General features: G+C 41.1%; 1 protein-coding gene and 1 long non-coding RNA gene across 6 annotated transcripts in view; one reads left to right on the top strand and one right to left on the bottom strand.

Moving 5' to 3' along the window:
- Window positions 1-1,252: 1,252 nt before the first annotated feature.
- On the bottom strand, window positions 1,253-16,228 carry LOC141372966 (uncharacterized). Of its 2 annotated transcripts, none has more exons than XR_012378508.1 (4): window positions 15,865-16,228; window positions 5,632-5,756; window positions 4,792-4,841; window positions 1,253-4,387 (listed from the first exon to the last, which is right to left on the bottom strand). It is a non-coding gene; the product is annotated as an uncharacterized lncRNA (long non-coding RNA). The 2 variants fall into 2 exon arrangements; XR_012378509.1 differs by having other exon boundaries at window positions 15,991-16,228.
- CCNC (cyclin C) overlaps window positions 15,759-19,147 on the top strand; it is a 24,997-nt gene continuing 21,608 nt past the window's right edge. The window contains exon 1 of one of the 4 annotated variants that reach the window (XM_025863065.2): window positions 15,759-15,832. Coding sequence is in view for 2 of the 4 variants with exons in the window: in XM_073893701.1 (XP_073749802.1) it covers window positions 16,376-16,407 (32 nt within the window). In the remaining 2 variants the exon portion in view is untranslated. Of the gene's footprint in view, window positions 15,833-16,118; window positions 16,408-17,845; window positions 17,977-19,147 lie in introns of those variants that run through there. The other 3 variants (XM_073893701.1, XM_025863046.2, XM_073893700.1) reach the window with 3 other exon arrangements.

Genomic DNA, 19,147 nt, shown 5'->3' with positions numbered 1-19,147 from the left:
TTATTGAAATTTATTCCATTTTAAGGAACCATAGCTATGCAGTCAAGGCTAAAGCTCCCAGATAGCCAATAAAGCAATTTTAAAAATTATTGATATTGTGTAAATGGTGGATAGCATTACTGACCAAGTTCTAATTTTGATTATTTTATATTATAAAGATGATGACAGTGGAGAATTAACTAGACTCCACACAATATTTACAGGGACAATAAAGTAAATTCAAAGTGTGTGTTGACCATGAAAACCACTCTTACTTGTTTTCATACTGTCTATATAATGGAGAACTAATTCTCAAGCCTTCCTGTTATTAGGATGGAAGGCTGGGGGATAACACATGGAAAAGGAAAGTAAATATTGTTTGATCTCAGGAAGAAAGTTATATGCCCTTCTAAGTTGGAAAGAATTGGTGAAGTAAGGATGGTTGTAATTTCTTCCAAGTCCTAACCTATGGCATTTCATTCTAGGCACCCAAGGTGATAAACATGGGAGAAAGTTAAAATTAAGAATCTGTCCCTTTTTCATATTACCAAATAAATCTAAGACTAAGGATATGGAAATCTGGTAAGCTGAAATATTCATTTTAAAACAAGATACTTGTATAAAAATGGTATTAGTTGGAGGAGAAAAGAAGACCTTTTGCTCTCAGCAAACTTATTCTTTCCAAAACACACTCCAAATTAGGCAATACTTTCTACACTGTTTGGTAGAATTGTTCCATCTGAGAAGATCAAGGAAGGTTTAGCTTGCATACACAAATTGAAAGGAACCAGTGCTTTAACGATTGGGAAGTCCTGTCCTAAAGAAAGATTCGGCCCACCTTTTTAAGCCTAAGTAGTTAGATGTCCACATCAAAGAAAAAAGAAACTTTGGGTGTTCATTTGAATAATTTGACAACAGTATCTGTAATCTAAGTATAAGATGTGGGTATTTTGCTTTGCTTTTTCCTCTTGCAAAACTGGGGATTGAAATAGGAAGACAATTGCTGGAAGATAATTAAAAAGAGGAACGAGTTTTCAATAGCTGTTTTCACTAATTTTTGTAACTAGTATTTTCCCTCTTGTACTTAGAACTAATTTACTTTTCAGCATTGCTTGGCCTTTTAAAAACTGTTTGAAAATTTGTAATAATAGCATTAGAACTCTACCTCCTTTTTGGAAAATAAATTCCAACGAACTATTCTACATTCTAGAAATAGCAAATGTTATAATGAATTCTGGGATCTCAAAAAGATTCCTCTTTCTGGAGCAATGCATTTAGCCGAGTTTTCCAATGATTTAATGGGGTCATCTACAAAAACAATTGCTCAGGGCATAAGATTATACTTCCTTCCATCAAAGTGACTATCTGGTGCAGCAAATTCCAAGCAAAGCTCCCTCTGACAAACACAGAAGTGAGAAAGGAATGAAGTGTGACTCCATCAGTTCCCCCATTGGCTTCTCCAGCCCCCTCGCAAAATTGTGCGACCTCGGACGTCGGCAGAAAGGCCCAGAATGCTGAGCAAGCCTAGGCACTGAGAGGAACGCTGGGGATCTTTGCGTGACTGGCCGAGACCCTCCCCTGCCGCCTAAGAGGGACGTCCCAATCCCTGGGCTAACTGGGACGGCACCACACCCAGCACCGGGAAGCCCGCTGCGGTGACCAAAGAGGCTCCATGGGACAGCCGGCCTCAGCGCGGGGCCTCGCCTCTGCGCCTACGCCCCACGCGCGGGGCGAAGGAGCGCCCAGGCCTCCTTCGGGGCTTGGAACTGACGGGGGCCGGCATCTCTCTCCCCTCCTTCCGGGGTTGGACCCCTCAGGCACTCAGGCTGTTTTCCTAAGGAGGCGGAGAGGAAAGGGTAGCCCCAGATCTCCGCGCAAGACCTTTGCCTCTTCCCTCTGTACATTTCAGGCCGCTCCAATACCTTCTTAGTGGTCGGCTTTGCGTCGCGGTGACCTTGGGACTACGCTACTCATGGATAGCCACGCACGGTCACAGAAGCCCTCGCTGAAACGAATGCACCCACGAGCCTCGGGGCGGGTTCCAGAAGCTGCTGGGAGGACGCAGGCGCCGCTGGACGGCTCCTCTGTGGACCCTGTCGGTCCTCTGCCTGGCACTACTACCAGGGATGCCAGGGTGCCGAAATCAGAGGGAGGCAGGTGCCCCCACGACTGTACCAGGCTGGCGTCAAATTCCCAAGGCAGGAAGCGTTTTAGTGACAAAGACATCAATAAAAATAAAAGAGAAGCAGGAACTCATAGTCGTTTGTTATTAAAGTTTGAGTAACAGACCTCTCAGGGTGAGCACCCTGTATTAATTCATGCATCATTCATGCTTTCCATGAACACGTAATGGGCGCTTATTATGGAGCAGCTGTGCCCATGCTTGACAAGCCTCATTCTAGGCCCTTCCAGGCCCTTCACATATGATCTTCCCCCACGTTTTCAGGAGCACTGCAAGGTAACTGTAGACAGTTTTCAAAAGGTCTGAGGAGCTTGTGACCATTGCAAAGAAAGACAGGATTACCTGCAGGAAAAGATTGTCCAGTTCACTTTCACGGTCCCAGGCTCACATTTGGAATAGACCCAGGTTTTGATGTTTGGTAGAAATTAGACCAAGGTCAAGGATTTGGTGCACGTTAGTCAGTTCCTGGAGCAAGACCAGGAAGACTCCAAAGACTATTTTCATCATAATTATTTACTTCTTTTTAAAAAGAAAAAGGTTTGAATGTGTAAAATAATTCCCCTTAGTCAAAGGGTTAAAACCACAGCTGAATAAACTTGCAGCCAATTTAAGTATTCAATCCTAAGGATAAATACAGAAAACCAATGATTGTGACTGTAAAAGGTAGTGATTGGTTTCCTGTGTCCATGATGGGCAATATAATTCTGTATATTATGAAACACAAACAAGAAAGTATGCTTATCGAGACGGAAGACTTTTTTCATCAGGAAACTTTTGTAGGTGGAAAAGTTGAAATGGTCAGTTGAAATATCTGGTGAAGTTTAACATTATCCTTAGTAAGACAAAAGTGACAGGAGGGTACAGATGCAATAAACCTAGTGAGAAATTAATTTTTCCTTTGCGGTCCTAATTTTTCCTTTGCTAATCCCACCCCCACCCCCGAATTCGCCACTCAACAATGTGAGCGTTGGCAGTGTTTGGAGATGTCAGGCAGAGTATGTAATAGGGCTTCAGAGCTCTTAAGTAAAAGATAGTATGTTCCCTGGGCTTCCGAGGCCGGGCAGGTTGGCAAAAGCTGGCCCAGAGAGGAAACACACACGCCCGGCTTGCGGCGCCCGCTGCTGCTGCTTCCCCTGGTTGCACCCACGCCGCAACCGCCGCCTCTCGCAGCTATTCGGAGCGTAAGATACAAGAACTTTAAGTTCTCTTTGGAATTCCGTCCGTGAGACTGGCCCCTGGGCAAGGCCGGTTTCTCTGGCTCCAGCTAAAACCTGAGGCTTGGAGAGGAAGCACCACAGCCTGCGTTCGCCACTCCCGACCCAAGTGAAAGCACCTCCCGGAGGACGCTCCAGCACCCTGCGCGGGTACCCGCGGAAAGCATCCCAGGGCTGCGCAGTACGCCAGCTGCCCTCTAGGCTGCGCATTAGGCACTTCCTCGCCCTTCAAACCCGAGACCACCACGCCTCATGCACACAGCGAAGTGGGTGAGGTCGCGAGGAAAAACTTTGGGGGGGTTTTGCTGTTTTTGTTTTTGTTGGCGGGATTTTTCCTTTGAGGCCCCGCTGCTGTTCTGGTCCGCAGCCTGGAGGAGGCGGGGTAAGGGCATCGCTCCCTGGAGTCCTGCAGGACTGAGCCGCAGCTGGGCCGAGGCAGTCGACAGGTGTGTGCCGCCGAACCCTGGAGCACCGGGAGGCGTCTGGAAGCGAGAGCGGAACGCCGCAGGCGAGTCCGTCGGGAGGAATCATCTGGCGTTTAAGCCTCTCCCCGGCCCGCTACTGGCGCTGCAGATCGGTCCGCGCTGCGGGAGCCGGAAGAGCATGAACCGGACCAACAGAGACCCGGCAGACGCGCACGCCACCCAGCGCCGCCCTGCTCTAGTTTCAGCCGGGAGGGAGTTCGCTCCGTTAGGCAGAGTACTTCGCGTCTGTTTTTGTTCCTAGTGTCAGCCTCCAGAGGAAGCGCAGTGTAGCCGTTACTTCCCTATTCTCAGCTCTCAGAGCTGTAAGCGGCACACAGAAACGCTCAGTAAAATCATGGTTCACTCATTTAACAAGTGTTTGTTGCGTGCTCGTTATGTGCCAGGCACCAATACGGACTTGCACCACGCGGACCAGGCATCTGGCCTCAGCACGCTTATAGTTACAGTTAGTTGAATGAATGAAGAATCAGGTATCAAGAACAGCTGTAGAAAAGAAGATGGCACCTCTGGGCCTTTCCATAGGTCACCTCAAAAAGGACAGGAAAGGAAAATAGGGTTAGGGAGATAGAACTAGAACCATCCCTCCCTCTTTCTTGTGTTTCCAGGGAGAAGGGAATAAGGTAAAGGATGACGGGAGGGATCTCCTGCAGTGATCAGCTCTGCATTCTGTGGGCAAATTACCTTTCTTATGTATTAAATGCTCTGGCCTGAATGTTTGTGTCCTCCCAAAATTAGTATTTTGAAACCTAATGTCCAGTGTGATGGTATTAGGAGGTGGGGCCTTAAGGAGGTGCTTAGGTCATGAGAATGGCCTAATGAATGGGATTAGTACTCTTATCAGAGACCCCAAAGGGATCCCTTCCGCTTCTGCCATGTGAGGACACAAGGAAAAGACAAGCTGCCCTCTGTGAACCAGGAAGTAGGGTCTCACCAGACGGCTGTCCATATGTGTCATGATCTTGGACTTCCCAGCCTCCAAAACTGTGAGAAATAAATGTTTACTGTTATTAAGCCACCCCAGTATATGGAAGTTTGTTATAAAATTCTGAATGGACTGAAATGGTCATGATACTATATATACTAGGGAGAGAGGTCTGTCTTTAAGGTCTAAATGTAATCTGCCAGTCGACTCTCATGACATTAAGACAAAGGCAATAAATAAGGGAATAAAGGAATAAATAAGGGACAATAAATAAGGGAATAAGGGAATAAATAAGAAAGGGAATGAGGAGAAAGGAGTTCAGTTCAAGGATTAAAAACAAAAAGAATAGTGGGGTTAACACTGTGTCCCATGTTCCTTCTTAGAAAGAAACTAAGTTTAAGTCATGAATGTTTTAACTGTTTTAACATTGATCAAGGACTGATAATTAAAGGAATTAGAATCACAAAATAAGTACATCCTCACTCCGACCACCTCACCCTGAAGTGGAAGTCTTGATGATATTTGTTACTCCAGGGCGCTTGGGTGGCTCAGTTGGTTAAACATCTGCCTTCAGCTCAAGTCATGATCCCGGGATTCTGGGATCCAGTCCCATATCCCTCTCTCTCTGCTCGCTATCCCTGTCTCTGTCTCTCTCTCAAATAAATACATCTTTTTTAAAAAAAAGAAAAGAAAAAACACTAGTTTCTCCACTTTCTTTTAAGCTACTTTAGCCTCTGGCTTTGAAAAGATCTGCTGGGTCTGTGTTCTGTGCCTAGATCTTATTGTAAAGGTGACTAAGTAATGACACAGAGAGGTCAATGCCATTGAAAGAAAATTAATGTTACTCACAGTTCCCCTGGAAACAAGAGGCAAGCAGCTCACCACACAAGGCCACAGGAGGAGCACCAGGTTTTGGTCAGGAAGTAAAGGCAGGAGCAAGCAGTATGTTTAGGCGAGAATCTTTATTTGGGTTCCTGTGGGAAAGGTAAGACAGGGCAGGGTGAACAGTTTAAGATTGACTTAAACTGTTAATAATTTCCTTGGGTTTGGGGCTATATGGGTGGTCCCTAGTTGCCTGGCACTTGGCCATGGGATGATGGATGCAGAGGAATATTGCCTCCTGGGGTATAAGGACCAAATAAAGGAGGTCTGGCTCTGGATTGGTTAGTTTGCATATCAAAGACATGCCGTGAGCTGGACCCTTTGCAATCTCTACGAATTGGCTAGCCCTGATAAGGGCAGTCTCTCTCCAGTCAGAAGGATTTTTTAAGATGTCAAAACATGATAATATAGAGAAAATAAGAAATAGGATTAATACAGCCTGCGGTAAGAAAAAGGGACAGAAATTTCTGTGTTCTTTGGACAGAATGGCCCTGAGAGTCTAACCTCTGGGCAACATACTTTCTTCTCTTCAGCTCCAGCAAATGACTTTGGAAAAGCAGTTGATTAGTTTGGAGGGAGGGGTGATGGAATCAAGTGAAAAAGTCAGAAAAACAGGTTCAGAGAAATGAAAGAATGAAGTCATCAGCCAGACTTGTGGTGGGATATTGAGGTAGGTTTACACCATCCCCTGAACACTGTGTAGTAGGGTTGAGCTGGTTTTTCCAAAGGAGTGGTTCCCTATCTAATGGGCTTCTTTGAACTCAGAATTTGAGACTGTAAAGCCTTTCAGTTATTCAACAAATCACATTTGCCAAAGAACTTCTCTGTATATGGTCCCAACATTGGGAAGTAGGCCCAGCAAGTATCAGTTATTCTATCTCAGATAAATTAAGTCATCTGTCTAAGGCTCTGTGATTAATTCATAGAAGAACCCTTGTTCCTGACTTGGCCTGATGTTTAGCTCAGTGCTCTGCGTGCCATTCCTAAACAATATATTTATATTTCACCAAGTACATTTTTTAAAAAATGTAAATCAATACATATTTATTGAGGGGTTGCTAGTAATTAAGTGCCTCATACAGTGCGAGGGCCTTTGGGAGTGTGATATTTACTGGTCCTTAATATGTTCAATGCTGACACATAGCTGGTTTGTTCCTTCTTGGCAGTATTAATATGACACAGAAGTCATACACACTCTGGGCACACACACTGGTTTTCATCTTGGCTCTGCCATATTATATATGTAGACCTGGCTCCTCACTTAACCTTCCAGTCCAAGTTTTGCCATCTATAAAAAGAGCACAATATCTACTTAACAGGCTTGTTAATAGGACTAAATAAAATATGTACATGTAACTATTGTTAACTATGATAATGTTTCAAGTGGCTGAATTCGATTTCACATAGAAAGAAGGTCAAGAATTGATCCCCCAGCAATTAAATAAGGATTTCTGTAATCAGTAATGTGAATTTAAAAGAGAACTCATAATAAAAGTGTTTCTAATCATTATTATATTTATCATTTGTAAGGAGAGAGAGCATCAGAGCAATAACTCACCAAAGTCAAGTATTTTCGATTATAGTTTGACGGAACTATGGCTTTCAAATTAAACTTTTTTTTTTAAGATTTTATTTATTTGTCAGAGAGTGAGAGAGAGAGCATGAGCAAGGTAAGGGGCAGAGGGAGAGGCAGACTCTCCACTGAGCAGGGAGCCCGGTGAGGGACTTGACCCCAGGACCCTGGGATCATGACCTGAGCTGAAGGCAGATGCTTAACTTACTGAGCCACCCAGGCATCCCTCAAATTCAACTTTTAAGTTAGTTTATCCAAGGCAATTCCCTTACTGACCATGGGTACTTGATTCTCTTGCCTCCAGTGTTGCCACTAATCACCTCTAGTTAAATAGTCCCATAAGACCATTTGAAGCCTTTCATTATGTGCTATATTCCTTGATATCTCTCCTATCACATCAGAAAGAGAGAAAAGAAGAAAAGAAAAATATGATAATGTTTCTCAACCTTGGCACTACTGGGGCTGGATAATTCACTGATGTGGGGGGATGTCCTGTGCATCGTAGAACGTTTAGCAACATCCCCGGCCCCCACCCAATAGATGCCTACAGTGCCCTCCCCACAGCCGTGACAAGTAAAAATGTCTTCAGACAATCCCAAATGTTCCATGACAGTCAAAATAATCCCCAGTTAAGAACCGCTGACATAGATACAATAATCAGCAGCAGCAGAAAAGGGACTGATTTTTTTTTTCCCCTCCAAATGCTACAGTTTAAGACCAGTGAAGACCTTGCCCAGAAGCTCTCAGTGGATTTTCCTCTGTTGCATTGGCCAGGATTGTCACATGCCCATGCCTCAACCAACCACATGCAAGGCAAACGGGAACCAGCACTGCCCTTAGATTCAGTCAAGTAAGATACTGCTCTAGACTATGCCTCAGGGCCCTGTAATTGAGTATATATAATTTTTACAATAAACCTTTTTAGAATAAATTTACAGAAAAATTGCAAAGATAGTACAGAAAATTTCTGTATATCCTTTACCTAGTTCTCTCTCACTAATATTAGCATCTCATATAACTAGGGCACATTTGTCAAAATTAAGAGGTTAATATTGGTACATTACTATTAACTAAATTCTACACTTTATTCAAATTTTTCCCACTAATACTCTTTTTCTGTTCCAGGATCCCACCCAGGATACCACATTACATTTAGTCATAGAGTCTCCCTAGTTCTCTCTGGTCAGTGACAGTTTATCAGTCTTTCCCTGTTTTTGAAGACCTTGACAACTTGAAGAATACTAGTCAAGTATTCCGCAGAATGTCTCTCAATTTGGGTCTGTTGCTTTTTCTCGTAACTATTTATGGGGGTAATGGGCCTTTGGAAGGAGGACCACAGAGGTAAAGTGCTCTCCTCATAACATTATGTCAGGAATATATACTATCAACACGACATGTCACTGCTTTGTTAATTTTTATCATTTAAAGTTAAAGTAGTGTTTGCAGGGTATCTCCGTTATAAAGTTACTATTTTTCTCTTTCCGTAATCCATTCTTTGGAAGCAAGCCACTAAGTTCTGCTCATACTCAAGGGGAGAGGGATAAGTTCCATCTTATGGTGGGGGCAATACTAACATATATTGTTTGGAATTCTTCAGTAGAAAAGTTTTATCTCTTTTCATCCATTTATTTATTCAATTATATATCAGTATGGATTCAAATGTATGTATTTTGTTATGTGGGTTATAATACTACATTATTTTGTTTTTGTGGCTCACATTGTTTTAGCTTAGGCTATTGGGGTCTCTTTCAGGTTGACTCCTGTGTTCTTCTGACATAGTCCCAATCTTTTGTTTTTGGAGCACTTCTTTTCTCCCTCATTGGTAGTATGAGTCAGGACCACCTTGTATTTTCTCTGCTCAGTCTTAGAATTAGCCATTTATCCAAGGATCCTGGGTTCCTTTTATTGGAGGGTCGTATTTACAAACCAAGATTTGGGTGTGAGTATGCTCATTACAATTGGGTATCAGTGTTTTCAACTCCTCTTAGCCGATGAAACTAAAATATATATATGTTATATACATGCATATGAATACTACTGCATGTATACAAACTTATATATACCGTATTCCATACCTATCTGTATATATACATGAGCAGAGCTGACTCTGTAATCTCTCATTCTAATCCATTACCATAGAGTTCATTCTCTTCCCTCAATGATTCATAATTTCCTTCTCTGACAGTGAGAAACCTGGCTCCCATTATGTACTATCCATTTACTTGTGTGTTCAACCTCAGCATGCATGTAAAACAAGTTCAGAATTATTAATCTATACTCCTGTGAGAAAGAAATTTACAAACCAGAGTACAGTGTTTATGTACAGTTCTTTTTGTTTTCAGCCTTACAGGTTCCGGTGGAGTACATTTTTTAATCAGAATGTTTATAGAGAAAGAGACCCCACAAAATTTTTTGCCCAAAGCCCCACACCCTAGCAGTGGCCCTGTTCTCTTTCCCGTTAATTCCATTATTATTTTAATGCCTTGATGCATATGCTCCCACATTTTTATTCTTGATCAAATATAAATAAGCGCACAAGGATATAAATACTGTATAGATATACTTGTTCTACATAAGACATTTGGCCTGGGGTTAGAGTTTGAGAAATGGAATATTTTAGAAGCGACCTAAGCAATTCTTGGGGCACCTGGGTGGCTCAGTTGGTTAAGCGACTGCCTTCAGCTCAGGTCATGATCCTGGAGTCCTGGGATTGAGTCCCGCATCAGACTCCCTGCTCGGTGGGGAGTCTGCTTCTCCCTCTGACCCTCCCCCCTCTCATGCTCTCTCTGTCTCATTCTTTCTCTCTCAAATAAATAAATAAATAAAATCTTTAAGAAAAAAAAAAAAGAAGCAACCTACGCAATTCTAAGGTACAGTCATGGTTAAGGATCACCACTCTAAGCCAATCATGGTCATTCTAATCAAGGCTACCTCTAGACAATACTTTGTGTGTGTGACCTTTATCTATGTAGACAAACAAGCAAATAGAAGCAGTAAGTAGAAAATGAAGTAAAGTAGAACTGAAGTGGAAAGTTTATGATGTAGACAAAAGCTGAAGAGCATACAGACCAAAGTTACATTGAGCAGAGATGATGAAGCAGACAGAGTGGGGAGACTGTATGGGCCAGTTGGGAACAAGAAAACAGAAAACACACAGAGAAATAAGCCTCAATTCTGGACAGTTTTCTAGGTACAGTTCTAGTGTCAATCATGTTTCTTTATAGTGAACTGTAAGTTTCTGGAAGTAACTTTAGCAACCAGAAGAGTCTAATTAAAATATATAGATTGAAATAAGAGTGAATGAAAAGAAGGAATGGAACTGGCCAGTGTTGCAGGGATAAAGGATGTAATGGAAGAAGAGACCATTCAGTTCATAGCCAGATGGTAAGATCCATTCTGAGTTTGGATTTGAAGAAAAAAGTATATTGAAGACATATTTCAATCATTTGGGACAGATGGACTTCCTCAGGGTTTGAGGATCTTTCATTCTTGCAGACTCGGAAAGCCTGAACTGCTAGCTTACCATATCTAGATCATCTCTTCGGTGTGGACACACAATAATCTATCCCAGAGAAATTCATATATTAAAAACCCAATATAAATTTATTCATTTATATGGACACTAATAATTGCCAAATTGATCAGGTATTTTTGTTTGCTATTGAGAGCTTTATATTTATAAAGGCAAATCCATGTGAAAAGCCAAATTACTATTGGGAGATTGCTTGGTACGTACACAATTTAGATCCATAGGAGTTAGCCGGAGTTAGTGCTATCAAGTTACAACACTCAGATGTATCCACTTCTAAGACCATACCTGCGAAAGAGCCTAGATACTTAAGTCTGTGAGCCAGAGCCACTGAAGCTACTGCAGAATTCAGAATAATACACCCACCCCCATCCAAAGATGTCCAAATCTTAATACCCAGAACCTGTGAATATGTTAGGTTAAATGGCAAAAGGGAATTAAGATTGCAGATGGAATCAAGGTTGCTAATTGTTTGAATTTAAAATAGATTATTCTAGATTATTCAGGTGGGTCCAATGTAATAAGCACAAGCTTTAAGTATGGAAAAGAGGCAGAAGAGTCAGTGTAAGAGTGATGGTTTGTTAGAGTTAATTGGCATTATTAGCTTTGAAAATGAAAGGGGCCATGAGCCAAGGAATGTGGGCGGCCTCTAGAAGCTGGAAGAGGCAAGAAAAATAGATTCTCTAGAGCTTTTAGAAAGGAACACAGCCCTGCTGACGCCTTGATTTCAGCTCAGTGAGACCCACCCATTTAGGACTTCTGAGCTCTAGGATTATAAGATTAAAAAATTGTGTTGTTTTAAGCCACTATTTATAGTAATTTGTTATGGCAGCAATAGGAAACTCATACACTCTGCCAATTTAACCTTTCTGACTTCCATTTATATATTCCATAAATTTTCCTTTCTTGTTTTAGCAAAATAACATAATTACCTGGTGTTAACTTTTAGTTGAAATCACAATCCTGACATGCTTCCCCAGGTGGATCACCTTGACTGGACTGAAGGTGTTTACCAATTATTTGGATTTTTTTTGTTCTGGGGAATCTTCTTAAAAATGGGCCATTTTTTGGTCCTGGGACTCTTCAGACAATAAGAATACTAGGCTCTGGCTCTCAGGTTTCTTCATGATATACATTGTGTTCTCTCAAAGACCATTCTAGACTACCTGAAACCAGAAAGCTAATTCTGGACTCCCTAAACTCTTTGGGGATTCCAGACCTAGAGGTATACAGGGCAGAACAAATGCCTAATGGCGTAAATAAACTGGCACATTGTAAATCAACCTACTTGATTATTGTTCTCTGTGAAGTGCAGATGGATTAAAGTGTCAAGGACTAGAATTAAGAGGCAGAGTACATCTTTGTATCAAGGTAGCACTATCTTCCTTATCCCCGAAAACAGAGTTCTTTATAGTCCAGATTGTAGAATCTAAACTCCTTTTAAGTGTTAAATGTAAAAAAGCTAAAAGTAAAAAAAAGTAAAACATAAGAGTTATTGAGCTCTTAACCATGTACTAGGCACTATTCCAATTTAAGGTTCATTTAAATGTCTCCAGAACTCTATGGCTTAGGAATTATAATTATCCCTATTTTACAAATGAAGACACTGAGGTTCAGTGTGATTAAGTAGTTTGACCGAGTTTACTGGTATAGACTGAATGGAATTCATATGTGGAAGCTCTGATACCCAGAGGTATTTAGAGGTGAGGCCTTTGGGAGACAATTAGGTTTAGATGAAATCATAAAGGTGAGGCCCTGATGATAGTATTCTTATTCTCTCTCTGTCACGTGAGTACTCAATGAGATGGCACCCATCTGCAAAGCAGGAAGACAGTTCTCTCCAGGAATCAAATCTGCTGGCACCTTGATCTTGGACTTCCCAGCCTCCAGAACTGTGAGAAATAAATGTCTGTTGTTTAGGCCACCCAGTGTGTGGTCTTCTGTTACAGCAGTCTGATCTAAGACAGTTACACAACTAGTAAGCTGCAGAGCTGTTACCTGAACTTGATCAGTCTAATTTAGAGACTGAGTTCTTAACTAGTATGTTTACCGTAAGTTAGAGGTTTACTCATCTTCCACAAATACATGTATCCAGAAATTAAAATAAAGGGACGCATAGTGAATGACTAAATAGAAGAAAAGATATTTCCACAATAAAGACTATTAGTACTAAAGCAAATTACAGTAATTTAAAGTGAGAAGATGGGGACATCTTGGGTGGCTCAGTTGGTTAAGCATCTGCCTTTGGCTCAGGCCATGATCCCAGGGTCCTGGGTCGAGTCCTACATGGGGGGGGGGGGTCCCTGCTCAGCAGGGAGCCTGCTTCTCCCTCTGCCTGCCTCTCTCTCTCTCTGACAATTTTTTTTTTAAGTGAGAAGATGGTCTCCAATAATAGTGTTTAAGAAGAGAAACTTCTACTACAAACCTGGAATATTGTGTTTATAGTAGTTTAGTCATGATAGTTTTTTTTAAGATTTTATTTATTTATTTGAGAGAGAGAATGAGATAGAGCATGAGAGAGGGGAGGGTCGGAGGGAGAAGCAGACTCCCCGCTGAGCAGGGAGCCCGATGCAGGACTCAATCCCGGGACTCCAGGATCATGACCTGAGCCGAAGGCAGTTGCTTAACCAACTGAGCCACCCAGGTGCCCTAGTCATTATAGTTTTATAATGAAAAGCTCACTGTACTGGAAATCAGAGGAACTAGATTCTTGCTGTTTTGCCACTAACCAGCTAAGTAAGCTTGATAAAACCACTACATTTCTAGGCTCTAGTTTCTGAGAATAGCATTAAGACTTCTGGAGAAGGCATCGTAGAAAAGAAGGATAAACACTTTTATTTTAATCACAGGAGAATCAATATTAGCATCAAGAATTTATTGATCATATCCCTATTTGAAAAGTACAAGGTAAATAAAAAATTAGAAGGGACAAGACTGATTAATTCCAGTAAGTGATTAAGTAGGTGACTGAGTAGTGAGGACTGAGAAACAATACTAAAATTATAAAAAGTTTTTTTAAAAACTATCAGTACAATTAAGCAAACCTACATGACTCATCATCTTTTGCATCCAGATAAACTGGGATTTCTAGGCATTTTAAGAGCTTTTGTAAATTGCTCTATCCCATCAAAGATATCCTTAAATTAAGTTAGCTTTTGGTTCAAGTCAGTTCAATTCAACCTACATTTACAAGGTACCCTCAGAGATGGTTTGCCCTGAAACTAATGGAGCTCAGGCTCCCTCCTTGGCACAGCTACTGGGAGCACCAGAGCTTCTAGGAATGTGGAGTCCTGGTTGGGAAGCAGAAACCAGGTTGTGGACAGAAAGCATTTCTATGTAACGTGTTCGGTAAATTGCCTGAGTTCACAGAAGAAAGGGACCTGATCTCCAAGGTCTTAGTCATTTGTTTGATTTCTATTTTGCATTCTAAATACTCACTTTTCCACCTAACTCTGTCCATAACATTACATTCTTTCTCTTTAAGCACCTTGCCCTCCATTCATCCGTCAGTTTCAAATACCAGTATCTTCTGTGCCTACGATGTGTTATGCCTTGAACTAACAGAGATACAAAGATGAAGGAGCTCAGTTTTGGAGGAAGAATGCAGAATTAGACATGAAACAATGGTAGTCTAGTGGTAGAAACAAAGTGTAATGGGACACATAGAACAAAACATTCAACAACACTAATTTGTTGCTGTGTCCTTACCTTTTGAAAGATACCCAAGTGCCAAAAACCTCTGAGTTGAAATTCTGAACCTCTGTGAAGTAGCCTATGGCCTGATGTTTCTTAAGGCACCACTTTTCAAAATTTTTTGACTGTGATCTGCAGTGTAGCAGACGTAAGTGTTCATCAAACATACTACACGTTCCCCTACATTTCTCGGCCTCCCTTGCAGTTAATTTAGTCATATGCCTATTCTGGTCAATGGGTCATGAGAGGAAGTGATGGTATTATTTCTGGTTCAAGTCTCTTAACACTGATTAAGAGGCAGTGAGAGTCCTCTGTGTTCTCTCTAGAATGATTTTCAAGCCTAGAAGCAAAGAACCAAGATGCAATAGTTGAATGATGAAAATACGCTAGATCCTTGAAGATCTGGAGGACAACTACCAAGGAGGTCAATCTAATCCACATCAGACTTTATGGTAGTGACATGTGACATATAAAATATTTTTATGTTAAGTCACTGACATGCATTTCACATCTGGACCTAGTGCATGTGCATGTGTATGAATCAAAATTTTTACATAATACTATTATAATACTTGCTGTTTCTGACACAGCTGATATTTTATCTCATTCCAGAAAATGCTTATCAGACTCACAATGTCACGGCACCCTAATTAGTCTCTACCCACAATGTGAAAAATGTCTTTCTTTAAAAAAAAGTTTTTCTCTAATTTTACCTTTGTTTTTTTATTCAAGTATAATTAACACACAGTGTTATACTAGTTTCAGGTGTACAATAGAATGATTCAACAATTCCATACATTACTCAGTGCTGATCACTGATAGGCGTACTCTTAATTCTCTTCACCTTTTTAACCCATCCCCTCACTCACCTCCTCTCTGGCAACCACCAGTTCTCTATACTTAAAAGTATCTGGTTTTTTGGTCTCTTTTTTTTTTTCTCCATTTGTTTTGTTCTTAAAGTGCATATGAATGAAATCATATGCTATTTTCTTTCTCTGACTTATTTCACTTATCTGAAAAATAATGTAGTAAGCTGCTCAGAACATTGGTTTTCTATGAACAGCTTTCAGGTGTATCCAATTATTTAGAATAATAAGTTTTACAATAAATGCAACGTCACAATGATAATAATGGGAAATACAGATTTCACCTTGTAAAATTAAATTATTACATTTCTGGCTGTATCTTTCTATTTGGCACTTATATGTGACTACATACACATACATACATACGTAATAAAGGAAAAATGTTTTTCACTGTTCTGCAAAACCGGTAGTCTCTGGCACGGAAAAGTACTGCTGCTCTAAAAGTTTGCATTCCAGTCCAAAAAGACTCCATTAAGAACGTACTTGGCTTGGTGCAGGCAAATTTTGGTAGGTCCTTGAGGACAAAATAAGCTTTATACCTCTTTTCAATAGCAGGAGAAAGAACTGAAGTCACGAAACCTTACACTTTAACGAAGTGCCATAGGGGCGGCCTGTAAAATGAAATAACAAAATCCCAAACCGGCGTAGGTTTCCGGCCCACTCACTGAATAGACGTAGCTCGCAGAAAACAGCTCACGAACTCTAAGCCGGAACCGGTAAGAAACTCTCGCGAGAGCCTCTCGACCGCCGGGAGCCTTCTGTGAGCCCTAGTTCTCAGCCCCTCAGTGCGCCCACAGGCTGTCTGCTCCCCGTCTGCTACCGCGGGGCGGGCCGGAACTTTTATCCACAGGAACGGGTTTACACTGTAGAGTGTTGCCGGCCGGCGTCAAGGAGAGTAGAGTGCCATCCTCTTCCTCTCACCGTAGCCGCCGCGGAGCGGAGCCGAGCAGATCAGATCCAGGAGCGCGGTTACCGGGCGGGCTGGGTCTATGGTCGCTCCGCGGGCCGCTCCGCCGGCTGGTGCTTTTTTATCAGGGCAAGCTGTGTTCCATGGCAGGGAACTTTTGGCAGAGCTCCCATTAGTAAGTGATCTTCCGTCTTCTCGCCCGGGGCTTGTTCTTGGGAGTCGGTGAGGACGGGGCCTGCGACTCCCTTTGGCCTGGATCCCGGCCCCTGTCCCAAGCGCCGCGGGGTCTCCCGGGGGCGGCAGCGGCCGGAAGCGGGATGCACTTTTCTCTGGCGACTCCCCTCTCCCCGCCCCCTGGCAGCGTTTCGGGGGTCGGGGGGAAACATCTGTGAGCGGGGAAGGGCGGGGGCTAAGGAGGTTCGGTCTCCGAGGAAGGAAGGAGTTTAACTTCGGATTCCTGGATAAGCTAGGCCTGGAGGCGGGGTGGGGTGGGTTGGGGATGGTGGGATGGGATGGGATGGGCGCAGGTATGGGAAGTGTGGCACAGTTCCGGACTGTGAGGCCGGCTCTTCAGGACAGTTGGGGTTCGCTTTTGCTTGGGCTCTCTTCAGTTGTCGGCATTGTAGTCTTTTGTCATTGAACTTCTGTCTTGAGTGGATTTAATATTATTCCGAGGAGAGAGTCCAGAGTCAGTCTTGTTTCTTCTGTCTAACCGCTTCCTGCCATTACCTGATGCCTAGATGGAGTTGTATGTTGGTTAGGAATAGGGCAGGTGCTTTCAAAATTTATCCATTTCATTAGTCTGTGCCTTATATTTTAAGTGTGTATTTTCCAGTGACTTTGCCGATTTCTTTAACCTATTTCATGAGTAAGTTTTTATTTTTATTAGTGACCATGGAAGAACTAGAGTAATATTAAAAATATTTTCCCCTAAATACATTCGTTTAGGCCGAAAGGTGGGTGATGGAACCAATTGAACTTTGACTAGGCTTTCCGCTGTACGGTTGAAAGATGAGCAGAACCTGATACTATTCTGTTTTAGTGTAAATATATCTTAATGCCAAGAGAGCATTAGTAATTGTAATTTAAATTTTGATTCTGTGAAGAAGATGGATTCCTATTCATTCTGTTTTTAGTCCTTTGTAAGAGAAGAAAAACAATGGATTTGGAAACCTATTTTCAGAAAAGCAGGCTTTCCTCTTGCTGTAAGTGATTCTCTGGAGATGAAATTCTATAGAAGCCTTACCTCTGATCATATTTTCATTTTGCCCTGTTTTGCTCACTAATATTTGCTTGGGCAAAATTAAAATACAGAAAATTTAGTGGACAAGGGGTAGTATTTTAATAAAGTTTGAGAGAAGGTGAAAGAATTGACAGCTGGCTGTTGATTATCAGAAGTTAGAACCATTTTTCAACTTAAAAAAAAAAGATCCTACCTGCCTTTTGGTAAATGTTCTCATTATGCTTTCACTTATTGTTGGCATAATAACATTTATCAAAGGGGGAGCAGGATCTATAATATTTGTTTTTTCACTTTTGAAGTATAAAATTGTTACAATGTTAAATGTGCTTTTTTTGAAAGTGTCCTTCCCTCACAATTCAAATAGTCCTGGAGGAAGGGGCCACTGAGATCTCTTGAGAATCATGAAGTGCTTTATCTGCAAAAGGTTGCAAGTGAGAAAGACAAGGCGATCAATTCTGGGAAAACAAATCAACAAAAAGATGACAAAAACCATCGTTTTAGGTGATTTTGGTAAAAGAGGAAAATTGACATGAACTCTTTATCATGGCTTGAAGATGCACATTTTAACATTTCTGAAATGAGCTTGGCAATTTTTTTCTTAGCACATGAAATAATGGTGAATTTTACAAACAATGTAATCTTAATTTTTATGAGATTTGCTATGTATAAGTGTTCTTGGTTTATCTTCCATACTATGTGCTGTGAGGAAAAACTTAAATATTTGTTTGTGAAATTTATCTTTTTAAGAACTTTAAGTGACTGTGAGGATGAAATTAATGATAATTCCAGAACATAGTGAATCACAGCATTTTCTAGAAAGTGGAAGTAGAGCACAACACATTCTTTGACCTTACTGCAGTAAAAGTAGAAGGGCTCTAAATACTAGGTGGCTGACTGAATGAATTAATGAAGAGGTAACAAAAATGTACAAAATCAATTCTGGATATTTTATTGTATCAAAGAGGAAACTGAAAATACAATTACATAATATTAAGGAAATAAACTGATGAGATCAATATATATCCATACCTATGGGATGGAGCCAAAGCCACAGTTATAAACTAACATCCAGAATAACTGAGAAAAAAATAAAAATAAGTCAAAATAGTCTGAGAATATTAAACAGGAAACAGTGAAATAAATCCGGGGAGGGGGTAAAAAAAATGACTTAATAAAGGTGACACTGATATTAACATAGTAAAAGGAAAAATAGTCAGAAATTATAAGAGCTGGTTCTTTGGAAGGAAAAATCCGTATAGACTAAACTGCTGCTAATTGAATCAAAGAAAAGAGGGATGATACAAAGATACAAAATTAGGAATGAGAAAAGTAAATAAATTCAGATGTACCTTTGGGTTATCTCCATGGTAATAAATTTGAAAGCCAAAACAAATTAAGAAGGTTACCAAAGAGCTACCCCTTAAAAAATGCTCTGGCCCACATTATTTCATGGGTAAATGTTTTCCCATTTTCAAGAGGATCTGCTACTGAAATTCCAGTTCACACAGAAAGAAAGCTTTCCAGTTCTCTCTTTGAAGCTGCAAGAACACTGATAAAATCTAGCAAAGGTAACATTAAAAACAGTCTGTTTTGAATATTGATACAAACATCATAAATTATTAGCAAGTAGAGTCTAACATTACATTAGAAATATAAAAAATGGTAGTGATTT

Source organism: Callorhinus ursinus, unplaced genomic scaffold (assembly GCF_003265705.2).
Source record: "Callorhinus ursinus isolate GAN/ISIS: 27379988/994484 unplaced genomic scaffold, GSC_fseal_2.0 scaffold6, whole genome shotgun sequence".
NCBI classification, from domain to species: Eukaryota; Metazoa; Chordata; class Mammalia; order Carnivora; family Otariidae; genus Callorhinus; species Callorhinus ursinus.
Note: the sequence above shows the minus strand (reverse complement) of the source record. Positions and strands in the feature narration are given on the sequence as shown.